Below are 12,185 nucleotides of genomic sequence, written 5' to 3'. Positions count from 1 at the left end.
ATAATGAAAAACCATATAAAAGGCATCTCATGATCCCTTGAAACGCTTTCCAACAGTAAGGTGAAATGGTCCATATGGACAGGAGCGTTACCACACGGGAATTTTAATCATACCAAGAGAGACATTGAAAAATGTTGAGCGAGGGAGAGAATGATGCATATATATCCACCTACCTACGTAGCCCTCGTGAAAAAATCATCAAGCTGGAGATTTGTACCCAGAGGAGTCTTCCAAGGTTATTTTGTTGTATACAAAGTATAAAGAAGTAACAACTATGTAGATTGTCTGCGTAAGCCAATGTCATCCTTCCAAACCATTGGGCATCCATATGGGCAGCGTGCATCGATACCAATCCCAATCCCAATCCCCAATCACATGTACATACATACAAACAAATCATAAATATATATGTACCGACCTACCTACCCTACCTACCTACCGTATGTTGTGTTGAATTCCTATCTAGGTGATTGCTATACTAATAATATAAACCATACCATACCATACCATACCATACCATCTATCCCATCCATACCTAGTACCTAGTACCTACATCGTAAATATTCTCTTTATTCCACCCATCCATCCATTCATCCATCCACCCATCCATTCATTGTTTTGGTGCCCAGGAATCTTTGCTTTGAGGAATAATAATAATAATAATTTCATGCTTCGATTAGGCAACTCATTAATAAAACCGTTCCCAGGTTCGCTGCTCTTTTTTAGTTCACAAATCTCCCCGGCTACGGCTACGAAGCAACGAGGGTCCTATCCTATGTGGTGTGTGAATCCATCAATCAATAAATTCTAGGACAACTTGCTTGCTACATCATTCTCCCCCCTCCCCCCAGTCACCAAGTGAATTTATCTACTACACAGTCTACACTCCACCATCTCCAACTCCCTTTTTATTCACTCACCATGATATATTGAGCAGCATTTGGTACTCCATAGGCTATTTTTGCCTCTTTATAGAGGTTGAATTGGTTTTTATTGCGACGCGTTTCTCTACCGGCGGCTTTCTGGTGGCAGACCTTTCGACAACATTGTGCGACATATCATATTTGCGTCCTTAATTATTCCTTCACAAAGGCGACAATCGTGCCCAATACCTTCAAAATTCCCCCACTCAAATTCTCGAGCATCTCCACAGTATCGCCAAAATGGACCAGTGGCAGAATTATTCTGAATCATCAGGTTCAAGAAGGTACAACGGAAACCCCCCACCAGCCCATCCCCAAATGGCTAGAGATTATAACGGGAACCCCCAAACCCAACCTCCAGCAGGTTTTACATACGACCAATATCAAGGAGGTTTAGGATCACATCCTCAATCTCTGGCAACTTCTCCTGCTATTCCTCAGATGACGGATGGAAACGGAGATGTGGCCATGCAAGACTCTGGAGATCAATACAATATGAAATATCCTATGCGCCCTCATCACCAACAACATCTTTCAGGCAGCCAAAGGTTATCTCACCAATCGCCGCAAGAACTATCTGCGGCGGCTCAACGTTATTCTCCAATGGAGACTTTATCACCCACATCCCCGTATGGCGCAACCCAACAGCAAAACCCAAATCAATACATGTCACCACCGGGGGCTGGTAGCAGACAATCTCCTTCGAAGAATGCCTCGTATACTTCACCAAACGCGTACTACCCTAATCGTCAACAATTACCACCAATCCAGCCGTATGCTTCTAATTCTAACAATGAATCATACCCAACTTCCGCGACCCAACAGCTGAATGCCATGTTTGGCAATGATCCAAAGTCTCCTCGGCGGTCAGTACCTCAGTCGGCGCAAGGTCCACCTGGAAGAGGACCAGTTCCTGAATTTACAAAGATTCGTTCTACATCTGATTTGCAACCAAAGGTTAATGCGCAACCGGCGTTCCGTAGGGCTAATCCAGAGGGCGGTTTCATAAGTGTAAGCTTTATCACGATGCGCAATATGATTGAAATTTGTGCTAAATAGTGCCATTACAGCCCCTTCAAGCTCTTACGAGCCATCTCCCCTCTACCTATCGGATATGCAACCCCAGCTTCAAGTACGAATCCTCGCGGAATCCCCGCAGAGTGCTCACAAAACCTAGCAAAGGTGTGAAGAATGACGGATTCGATAACGAAGATAGCGATTATATACTTTATGTGAATGACATTCTCGGGTCTGAGGAAACTACTCATAAGTATGTTTCGAGGTTGATATTAACCCTAGATTCCAAGGAATCCTCCTGCTAACATATTTCGCAGAAACCGCTATCTCATTCTTGATGTTCTTGGGCAAGGAACCTTTGGACAAGTTGTCAAATGTCAGAATCTGAAGACTCAGGAAGTTGTTGCTGTAAAGGTGGTCAAGAATAGAACTGCGTACTTTAACCAAAGTATGATGGAGGTTTCCGTTCTAGACTTGGTAAGTTCTTGTCATGAAACTGTGTTCCTCATTCACTGACTTATATCTTTTTAATACAGCTCAACACCAAGCTTGATAAGAACGATGATCATCATCTGCTGCGGCTCAAAGATACGTTCATTCATCGTCAACATCTCTGTCTTGTTTTCGAGTTGCTCAGTGTGAATCTGTACGAATTGATCAAGCAAAATCAGTTCCGAGGCTTGAGCACCACACTGGTGCGAGTTTTTGCCCAACAACTTTTAAACGGGTTGAGTTTGCTGAATAAAGCGCGACTCATTCATTGCGATTTGAAGCCAGAAAACATTTTACTCAAGAACCTCGAAAGTCCCATCATCAAGATCATCGATTTTGGATCAGCCTGTGACGAACGTCAAACAGTATACACATACATCCAGTCGAGGTTTTACAGATCCCCCGAGGTATTACTTGGCTTACCATATTCGTCAGCTATCGATATGTGGTCATTAGGCTGTATTGTTGTTGAATTGTTCTTGGGTCTCCCTCTATTTCCAGGATCCTCTGAATACAACCAAGTTTCCCGAATAGTGGAGATGTTGGGAAACCCACCAAACTGGATGCTTGAGATGGGGAAGCAATCTGGAGACTTCTTCGAGAAGAGGCACGATGTAGATGATTATGGCAGAAGAACATACCATCTCAAATCTATGGAGCAGTATTCTCGCGAGCATGGATCAAAGGAGCAACCAAGTAAAAAATACTTCCAAGCTACCACCCTTCCGGAGATTATTCGTTCTTATGCGATGCCACGGAAGAATATGAAGCCAAACGAAATTGAGCGAGGTAAGATAAAGCCCTGTACTTCTCGTGAACCTTTGACTAACAACTGTATCGTAGAAATGAACAACAGAGTTGCTTTCATCGACTTCGTTCGTGGTCTACTCAATATCAATCCTTTGGAGCGCTGGTCTCCACAACAAGCCAAGCTCCATCCATTCATTACCCAACAAAAGTTCACCGGTCCATTCGTTCCACCAATGAATCTCAAGTCAAGTGCTATAAATAGATCTCCTGCTCCAGGAACGACGCAGCAGCAGCAGGCTGAAGCATTGAGTAAGCAACGAGCCCAGGCAGCTCAAGCTCAAGCCCATTCGCAGGCTCAGTCTGCAGCTCATGCTTCATACAATGCAGGTGTCCTGGTCAATCCATATAACCAAGCGCCACCAAACCAGCAGCACCCGCCGATGTTCAACAATAACAATATGTACACTCCAAACTCCAACCATCAGGCCCCTCACCAGGCTCCTCACCAGGCTCCTCACCAACCCGCCCCACCTCCATACCCCACACAACAAGGGTATAACCAAATGGGAATGATGGGGCAACCACCAACACAGATGCCACCAGCGCAGTATGGAGCTGGTCCTTCACAGCAACAGCCAAGTCTCTATCAGCAGGCTACTGTGAGGTCTGGAAGGCAGCGAGCATCGACAATGGAAGTTCAACAGGGAGGTATACCTGTGACGATACAAAGAGTTGCGAGTCATCTTGACCCTAGTCAACCTATTCGTTTACAACCCAGCCCTGCGTATTATCCACCTCCACCTGATGGAGTTCCCGATGGAAATCCTGGTAGTGCACGAAGAAGGGGAAGTAGAGCTGCTCAAGGTGGACAAGCACCTACCAGAAATCGAGATTTCATCCGAAATCTAGAAGATCGAACCTTGGAGGAAGGGTTCATGGGACAGAGCCAATGGCACTGAGCTCCACGATCTTTGATTTGTAGGACGAGTAGAATGATCGAGGAAAAGCGACAGCGAATCATGCTAAACTTATAATCTAGAAATGCCAACTGCAGCTTGGAAGCTAGTGTTCACATTGTTCTTCGCGCATTATATGATAGGCGTGTGTTGTCATAGGGATCGGGAAAAATTTGAATCATGATACCCAACGGCGGGGCTTTTCTACGAATATCACTTCAGAGTGGAGACTATAGGTTTCTACGTAGTGATGAGTTCTGCAACGAGATGAGAAGGGCATAATTGAAACGAGGGGATGAAATTAGAGGGAAACGAATTAGCGAAGATGCCTTCAAACATCTTTGGAAATTATTAGGGGCGGGAGGATGTGCGCGGTCGTTTGCTAATATGAGAGTTGCACTTCCGAATTCGATACATGTAAGTTATTAGTTATTGCATGGATGGATGGATTCAAACAGTTAAAGATGAGAGAGAGCTAAGTGAAAATCCAATGGGGAGAATATAAAAGAGCGCAGTACGCCGTGTTTTCTCAGTTTGATGACTATATAAATGAGCTTGTGATGTGAACTTTTCTGGATGTGTTTATGGGTGCTAGCGATGAGTGACTAACAAACACCAGTGTGTTTTGGTCTTTGACTAATAGCTGGATTGGATCTATACTCATACTCCCGTGAGATGCGAAGGACAATAACAACCCACCTCTCAACTCATCAGTCAATTAAGCTTTAAATTGTGTAGCTAAAATATGTTCTGATTAAGCTCTAGACACGTGGGTGCTAGTTACGCTGTGTATGTACAAAATGTACGATGTCTATCCTTTCGCCGACTCCCCTTTAAATCCTCAATCTATCGCTCTACCCAACACCAACATCAAACAGCTTTGATAATCCATAGCTTCGAACCCCTCAACCCCAGTTTCTAAGCCAATGCATACATAACCCATAACCTTCTAATCTACCAATTCCCCTACCAACTTCAAAATGTCCGTCTCCCCCGCTTCTTTCCTTTCTTTCTCCCACTTAGCATAAGCATCCCACCACCATCCATGCGTTACCCCATCATTCCCCTTATACCCCGCTACCCCATCTGCACCCATACGTTTCGACCACGGCTTATCAACTATGTAATGCAGACCTCTCACCTCCTCATCGCGCCACATCTCCGGATGCCAATACCGCCATGTTTTCAAAGCATTCCATTTCCACCCTATGCTCACCCATCTATCGCGCCACCACTCAGTGATGAAATCCTGATCCGGAAATTGATAGCTCGCAATCTCCGTCTGATGCGTATCGATAAATTTCCACATATCATCCCACGTTTCCTTGCTGGGCGCAAAAATAAACACGCCAGAGTTGAGAAGCGTATGTGTTTGCTTCCCGCTGGCTCCAGATGGTACGGGTGGATTGTGTTTGACGGGGTTGGGACTAGGTGTTACATAAGCGCAGTTTTCGCGCTTCCAGGACTCGGGGGCCCAGGCGTCGTTTTCGAGGTTGCACACGCAGACGTGGTTCGCGGCGAGGAGTTTGCCGGCTTCACCCGGGATGGACGGATTGGTGAGCGGGTGTTTGAAAACGAGTTCGTCCATGGGTCCGAAGATGAGGATGTCGGCGTCCAGGAAACAGATTCGCTCGTAGGGGTAGGTGTACAGGGAGAATACTTGGAGTTTGGTCCAGGTCGAGGCGAAGCGGGCGGCGACCCCGGAGTTGGGGCTGAGGTTTAGGAGGGGGGTGGGGTGGAGAATTATGTTTGAGTGGAGGGCTTCGCGCTTGAGGGCTGGGAGGTAGTGCGAGGGGAGATTGGCGTACATGAGGATGAGCGGGAATTGGGAACCGTGTTTTTTGAGGGTGTGCGCGAGGAGGATGGCGCCGGGGAGGTAGGAGGGGGAGGTGATGAGCGTGGCGTAGGCGGCGGTGGGGTCGTTGGGGGGAGTGGTGGTTGTGGAGGGGAAGTGGGTGGAGAGGGGGGAGGGGGTGGCGGAGGAGGGGGTGGACATTTTGGGGGATGGATGGGGGAACTTGGATAGAAGGGGAGGTGGGTTGGTTGGTTTGTTATGAAGATTAAAGACTATGATTGGCCCTCGGAAGAAAAGTGGTGGTGTAGCAATACTGAGTAGTAAGTAGAGACCGAGAGGTAGATGGGTATGTAGGTAGATATCAAAATCAAAATCAAACGGTACACATGAATATATCCCAGTAGAAGAACAAGACAAATCGGAAAGTAAATACCTAGGTACTTTTTATACTCGAATTGGGAGGAGTCCCTGCCGTGTTTTCTTATCGCCACTATACTATATTATACTATACTACACTACAGACCACGGCAGGAATAACCTGACGTTAACGTTAATGTTGACTGGAACTGGGATTGGGATTGGGACTTGTTGGGTAAGGTATGAGGTATGAGGTATGGAGGTAAGGAACTACTGGGTACTTGTACCTGGGTAGATGGGTAGGAGAGTAGATGGTTCGGTAGGGGGTAGGGGTGGAAAAATCTAGACGTCATTGAAGGGAGGCGTGGGTAGCGAGTGAATGGATGGATGGATGTCTTTGTATACCTAGAAAGATACCTAGGTAGGGAGCTAGGGATTGTGAAAGAAAGGAGAATCTCTTAATCTTTCTTTAGAGGGTTGACTTGTATTTTATGTAAGCTTTTGATCTGCTTGGATATTGAATTTGTGTTTTAAAATCCTGAGTAAATATTATCACAATATCTATAATACAATATAATACAACACATAGAAATAACAAGTAACCCCAATGCAATATAATCCCAATCCCAATTCCAAATCATCCCACAAAGCCCCGTCCCATAGCCCGCCGCCATATTGCAATCCAAGTGGCCAATTCCCATCGAATCCGGTCTGGATTTTATATTTTCAACTAGCCATTTTTATTCTCCTGTCTAGCGCATGCCGTAGGGAGCATGGGAAAGTTTATTCCTCGGCTAGATCGTTCCAGATCTTATCTTATCTTTGGTGCGAGTGTGTTACCTCCACTTTGGATTATTAAAACTTCGGAACATTCGCATTATTCCGCCCCGCCCGCCCGCCCTCGCAAGGAAAAGAAAAGAAAAGAAAAAGAAAAAGAAAAAGAAAAGAAAAAGAAAAAGAAAAGAAGGAAAGAAAAAGTGGTTAGTCAGCAAATACTGGATAATGGTCAGCGAGAAATAAAATTGGATATATAGTAATAAGTTAATGAAATGGTCAGCAATTTGAAATCACCCCTCCACCTCTATCCCCTCCAATCCGCATGCATCCTGGGACAGGTGGAATTATGAGATTTGAATCTTTGATTTTTTTCCCAATTTTTTGGGTTTCTTTCTTCATAATGTAAGGTTATAAATTTCCGTTTTATAAAAGTGTCTTGCAAGTGTAAATGCGTCGTGTGTTTCCTTTGCGCTCCTTGCTCCTCTTTACCACCGTGAGATTGGACGCTGTAGTACCGGTTCCGAATACGATTTCTACGTGTGCAGGTTCTGTTCGATCTTTCTCTTCATCTTCATCTTTGTTTTCTGGAATTGGCTTTGGTTTTGGTTCCGCTTCGAGAAATATAAATTGCACGACGATTGTGAAGGGAAATTCTATCGCGTGGAATCCACATACCCACACCCATAACCGTATACCCATTCCTCAATTTTCGCAAACTCGAACCGCAAAAATGTCGACGGCGAGTGAGAATGTAAAAGAGGTGGTTGATAGGGCGGGGGAGCCCGCAAGTAAGCAAGAAGAGACACTGGGTGAGAATGAGGAGAGGAAAGATGCATTGAAGGAAATTGAAACGGAAGAGCAAAAAATCGAAAAGAAAGAAGAGAAGAAAGAAGATGCGCTCCCGAAATTAAGCGCGGCGGATTTTAAAATTTATAATTCCATGGCGGAACATATGAATTATTTTGTACGTTTACTTCTTCCTGTCATCCAGTTCAATTGAATTCAACTAACCCACCCAGCACAACCACTTCCGCCAAACCTGGACCCTCCTCAAAACCGCCACGACCGCCAACCAACGCCCACGCAATCTCTCTCTACGTCAATTCCTCCAAACCGGTCTTTCCTTCCTCTCCCAACTCGAAGTACACCACAACATCGAAGAACAACACATCTTCCCCGTGCTCGCGCGCAAGATGCCGGAATTCGCGAATGGGAAAAATGCAGCGGAGTTGTTGCGACAGCATAGGGAGATTCATCGGGGGATGGATGGCATGCAGGAGTATTTGGAGAAGTGTAGGGATGGAGAGACGGAGTTGAGTTTGAGGGTTTTGGGGGAAAAGATGGATGGGTTTGGGGAGGTATTGTGGAAGCATTTGGATCAGGAGGTGGAGACTTTGGGGGCGGAGAATATGAGGAGGTTTTGGTCGAGGGATGAGATGAGGAGGATGCCGATGTGAGGGGTGGGAGGTATAGGGGAATGAAGATTTAGCGAGGATGGACAGGGGCTAGGAATGGGTGGGAAGAGATGCGAAAGCAGCCTACTGATTTTAATAGGATTGGGGAGGAGATATGTTAATTCCTTGAAATTAGCCAGCTTGAAGATTTAAGTTATACCATCCAAAGAAAGATAAATTAAACTATCTAATAACTATACTCTATAGTGTAAAAAAGCAGTGTAGTCCATACCGTTCTAAAGCACCCAAACTTCCCTCATCCTATAAAATTACCGTAAAATTAAAGATGTACATACATGTATGTATGTATCTATGTAGATACCTCAAGTGAATATCAAATCTTACGAGAACTTCATAAGGGGGGGGGCGGATTCTCGACTACAACTACAACTTACATGTATGTACGCAGTATTGTACATCCAATCTCCCTCCATGTACCTACAGACTCGGAGAGAACAATTAGACCTATATTCTCGTTATAATATTGGATACCGTGATAACTGTATGAACAAGGTTGAATGAATGGGCTTAAGTTATTCATAGCCTATATCAAATGAGCTAGTCCCATAGCAAGGCCTACTTAAGGGTTGCTAACTGGCTGGTTGATGAGATAGAATATATATTGACAACTAGAGCCTACATTCCAGGTGCTACGTCATTCGTATTCTTCTCAAACCAATAATAATTGGAAATAGTAGTAGTGTTTTATATGTTAAGTGATGTCTTGATTGGCGCAGATAGAAAATCTGTAGAAATTGAAGCCTATGACGCGGGATTTTGGGTCGATTGGTAATTGGTGTTGTTTATGCATGATGAGATGTTGACGAGATGCAGGGGGAATAAATGAGGTGATGAGATGAGAGGTGATGTCAACTTAAGGAAATATAAATGTAAATGAACATTGAATACTTTTGAGTGAGTGGTGCAACGAATGAAACGGACAAACCAGAGTATCCATACTATGGTTTTTGAGATTATAAGTTAGAAGGTATATATACATAGCATGACTTCCGGAACTAACTTCCAAGTACTCGGTAGTATTACAATGGATTCTAAGAACAGACTATCAAATCTCTGATTCAAACAAAGTAGATCGGGATTGGAATGATAATAATATGTCTTGGTAGGTATATAAAAATCCAGACTGAAGTATCGAAAGCGTTAGTTTGGATTTTGAATTTGTATATATAATTCACACGCTAATCGAGGTTCAAGTGCTAGCATATATATAATGTTGAAATTCGAGGATATCCCCATATTTCGAAAGTACTGTAACCTCTACCTAAGCGAAACCCCAAGCGGAACTCGAGGACCTTTTAAAAGGACTTCAATTGAATCGTAACTTCATTTCCGATCAAACATCAAGATCTGAGGCGATCAAAGAAAACTCCAAATCTCGTTCACATTATATATCAGGATTATCGTGTTTGATATATCATCGAGAGAGATCCGAATTATTGAAGTTCTTCTACGATAAAGAATACTCAATTTCCGGCCGTTTTCGATTACGTAGAGGTAACTTTTCGCTTCTGCTTAATCACCGAGATGTAGGATTATCCTGCATAATCTTGTATATTCCAGATAGAGGTTAATCTACTGCTTTTGTATCGTGAGATATGTACACGTTGTTCGGAACTCTCTATAGACTCGAGTGATCCCAGCCCTGCAGCAGCATCAACAGAACCCTGAAGTGAGGCGCGTTATATGTATGTATGCACGATAAGGCTACATTGCGCTGCAACACGCAAGCGAAATCTCAAAAACGAGGCGTCGCTGAGTCTAGGGCATTGCGCCTTCGTGTTTCCGGGCGTAAACGAGGCTGGATGCGGTATTATATATCTTTACAAACCCTTTCATTCGTAATGGTTTCTTTCCTTATCCTTCATCTGTTTTTCTGCCAGATTGAGATCTACATTGGTTATTTTTGTTCTGTGTTATTATTCATAAAGCACAAGTATATGTACAATGAAGGGTACAATATCGTATGTATTGAGGAGCTTTGTGGTATTTTCTTCTGATCTGGAAAAGACGCTTTTTCGCGTTGAAGACTGGAACTGAGGACCCCGGACGACATACGTATCTGGATTATGGATTCAAATCAATTGGAAATTCCTGAACGGATCATGGAAGAACTAAATATTCAGGATTTTATGAACTGAATTTGAACCCGCCGATACCTGGATGGACTAGTGCCTACGCTTAGCTGGAATTTAGGATGAGCAGGACACTATGTGTGGCCAATGCTGGATTTACCGGCAAGGTGTCAAGTGCCTCCCTGTATTTACCTGCAAGGTATTATGTCCTTCCTTTTACTCATGTTATACTTGTCCGCTAGCCTGGATGCCTGGATACACGTACTTGACTTTTTTTTCTGCTCGTTATTCAAGATGGTGCTTTTTAGAAAGAAAATCTGGATACCCCTCGTCTAGTGACCAGGGAGTTTAAGGCCAACAAATCCCATCCGTTATTTTGTCGCATTGCCTGCTTGATCATAGGCTGAGTGTCCCCTTTCCTGCAGATCGACTTTTTGGAACTTTCTGGGCGAGGTTTGATGGTGCGTACTCGAATACCAGTACGTTACCATGAAAGAATTACTGATATAATATGGCTAAGTAGCTCCCTCAATCCTTGATGAGCAGCTACAAACACTCCCGGGACTCGAACAAGACGGAACTAGTTTCGATTTTCAGCTTGAAGACCCCTGGAATCCCGACTAATATAACGAGCACCATACCTCAGAACAACAGGGTGCCGTGGATCCACCATACTGGATGCAGCAGCTATCTTCTACAGGGTAAGGCCTCGCCTCGTGCATCGGTTCCATCGACCAACAAGCTATTCTGATCTTGATAGCAAGATATGTACACAATTTTTAGTGTGATTAATCTCTAACATCTAACAGAATCGATAGCATTCAAGATCCACAACCAGACCTCTCGTCTCTTCCCCGAACAAACTTCTCTCAAACAGACAAGCAAGGAACTGCTTCCAAGTAAGCTATTACATCTTGATTTATTTTGATTAACTACTGACTCCCACATTGTTAATCTATGGATAACAATCCACGCATCCATAAATGTACAACACTAGGCTGCAAAACCACCGGCTTCAAGAAGCTATCAGATCTTCGACATCATCAGCATTCCCACGAGGCGCCTCGATTCTTTTGTCCCGCGAGAGCCTGTAAAGCTCAGATTAGGGGTTTCAAACGAAAAGACAATCTCACAGACCATCAGAAACGAGTCCACGAGGCAAATGCACGAGCTTCTGTGGTTGCGTCTCAAGATTCGAAACCCAGCGCTTGAGCCGAACCAATTGAAGATGAAAAAATGGGAAACGCGAGTCCACCTTCGGCCCTAGTGGCAATCAAGGATGGCTTTGATGGCGATTTATCGCCAAAGGAGTTTCTTTTGGCAAAGCTCGTGGAGTTACAAGCCTCGAGGAAGAAATTGGTGGAGGGAAAAGATGAGGAAGTTAGAGCGGTGGAGAAGACATTGTCTTTGATGTAACTTTCGGCATTGATGCTGGTAGGAATGAAAAGGGATATATTTGTAATCTGGATGCCCACTGGAGTCACAAGATTGTGTTAAAAATGTTTGATGGATATAAACCTAGTTGTTATCTTCGGAAAACTATTTCATTGGAAGCGCTGGCTATATATTCA

General features: G+C 44.2%; 4 protein-coding genes across 4 annotated transcripts; 3 read left to right on the top strand and 1 right to left on the bottom strand.

Annotated features, from left to right (window-relative positions):
* Window positions 1-1,163: 1,163 nt before the first annotated feature.
* On the top strand, window positions 1,164-4,141 carry EAF01_005276 (uncharacterized protein; the record flags this gene model as incomplete). Its single annotated transcript, XM_038913531.1, has 5 exons — window positions 1,164-1,934; window positions 1,994-2,193; window positions 2,258-2,417; window positions 2,477-3,221; window positions 3,276-4,141. 5 exons carry the CDS (start codon window positions 1,164-1,166, stop codon window positions 4,139-4,141), a joined length of 2,742 nt encoding a protein of 913 aa, XP_038771617.1.
* A 946-nt stretch (window positions 4,142-5,087) lies between these two features.
* On the bottom strand, window positions 5,088-6,134 carry EAF01_005275 (uncharacterized protein; the record flags this gene model as incomplete). The annotated part of the gene is made up of 1 exon (XM_038913530.1): window positions 5,088-6,134. One exon carries the CDS (start codon window positions 6,132-6,134, stop codon window positions 5,088-5,090), a length of 1,047 nt encoding a protein of 348 aa, XP_038771616.1.
* Window positions 6,135-7,378: 1,244 nt separating this feature from the next.
* On the top strand, window positions 7,379-8,708 carry EAF01_005274 (uncharacterized protein). The gene is made up of 2 exons (XM_038913529.1): window positions 7,379-8,031; window positions 8,087-8,708. The coding sequence occupies exons 1-2, from the start codon at window positions 7,516-7,518 to the stop codon at window positions 8,522-8,524; spliced, it is 954 nt and encodes a 317-aa protein (XP_038771615.1). The 5' UTR covers window positions 7,379-7,515; the 3' UTR covers window positions 8,525-8,708.
* A 2,672-nt stretch (window positions 8,709-11,380) lies between these two features.
* Window positions 11,381-11,826, top strand: EAF01_005273 (uncharacterized protein; the record flags this gene model as incomplete). Its single annotated transcript, XM_038913528.1, has 3 exons — window positions 11,381-11,396; window positions 11,424-11,513; window positions 11,612-11,826. The coding sequence occupies 3 exons, from the start codon at window positions 11,381-11,383 to the stop codon at window positions 11,824-11,826; spliced, it is 321 nt and encodes a 106-aa protein (XP_038771614.1).
* Between the last annotated feature and the right edge of the window lie 359 nt (window positions 11,827-12,185).

This window comes from Botrytis porri (genome assembly GCF_014898465.1).
Source record: "Botrytis porri strain MUCL 3234 chromosome Unknown BPOR_006, whole genome shotgun sequence".
Taxonomy (NCBI): domain Eukaryota; kingdom Fungi; phylum Ascomycota; class Leotiomycetes; order Helotiales; family Sclerotiniaceae; genus Botrytis; species Botrytis porri.
This window is presented reverse-complemented; position numbering and strand designations above follow the sequence as displayed.

What these genes read in the sequence shown, in the direction of transcription:
- EAF01_005274 (XM_038913529.1), top strand. Translation starts at nt 7,516, where the DNA reads ATGCGTCGTGTGTTTCCTTTGCGCTCCTTGCTCCTCTTTACCACCGTG. An exon ending in CGGAACATATGAATTATTTT is followed by an intron (nt 8,032 to 8,086) that starts GTACGTTTACTT and finishes TAACCCACCCAG; the next exon opens with CACAACCACTTCCGCCAAAC.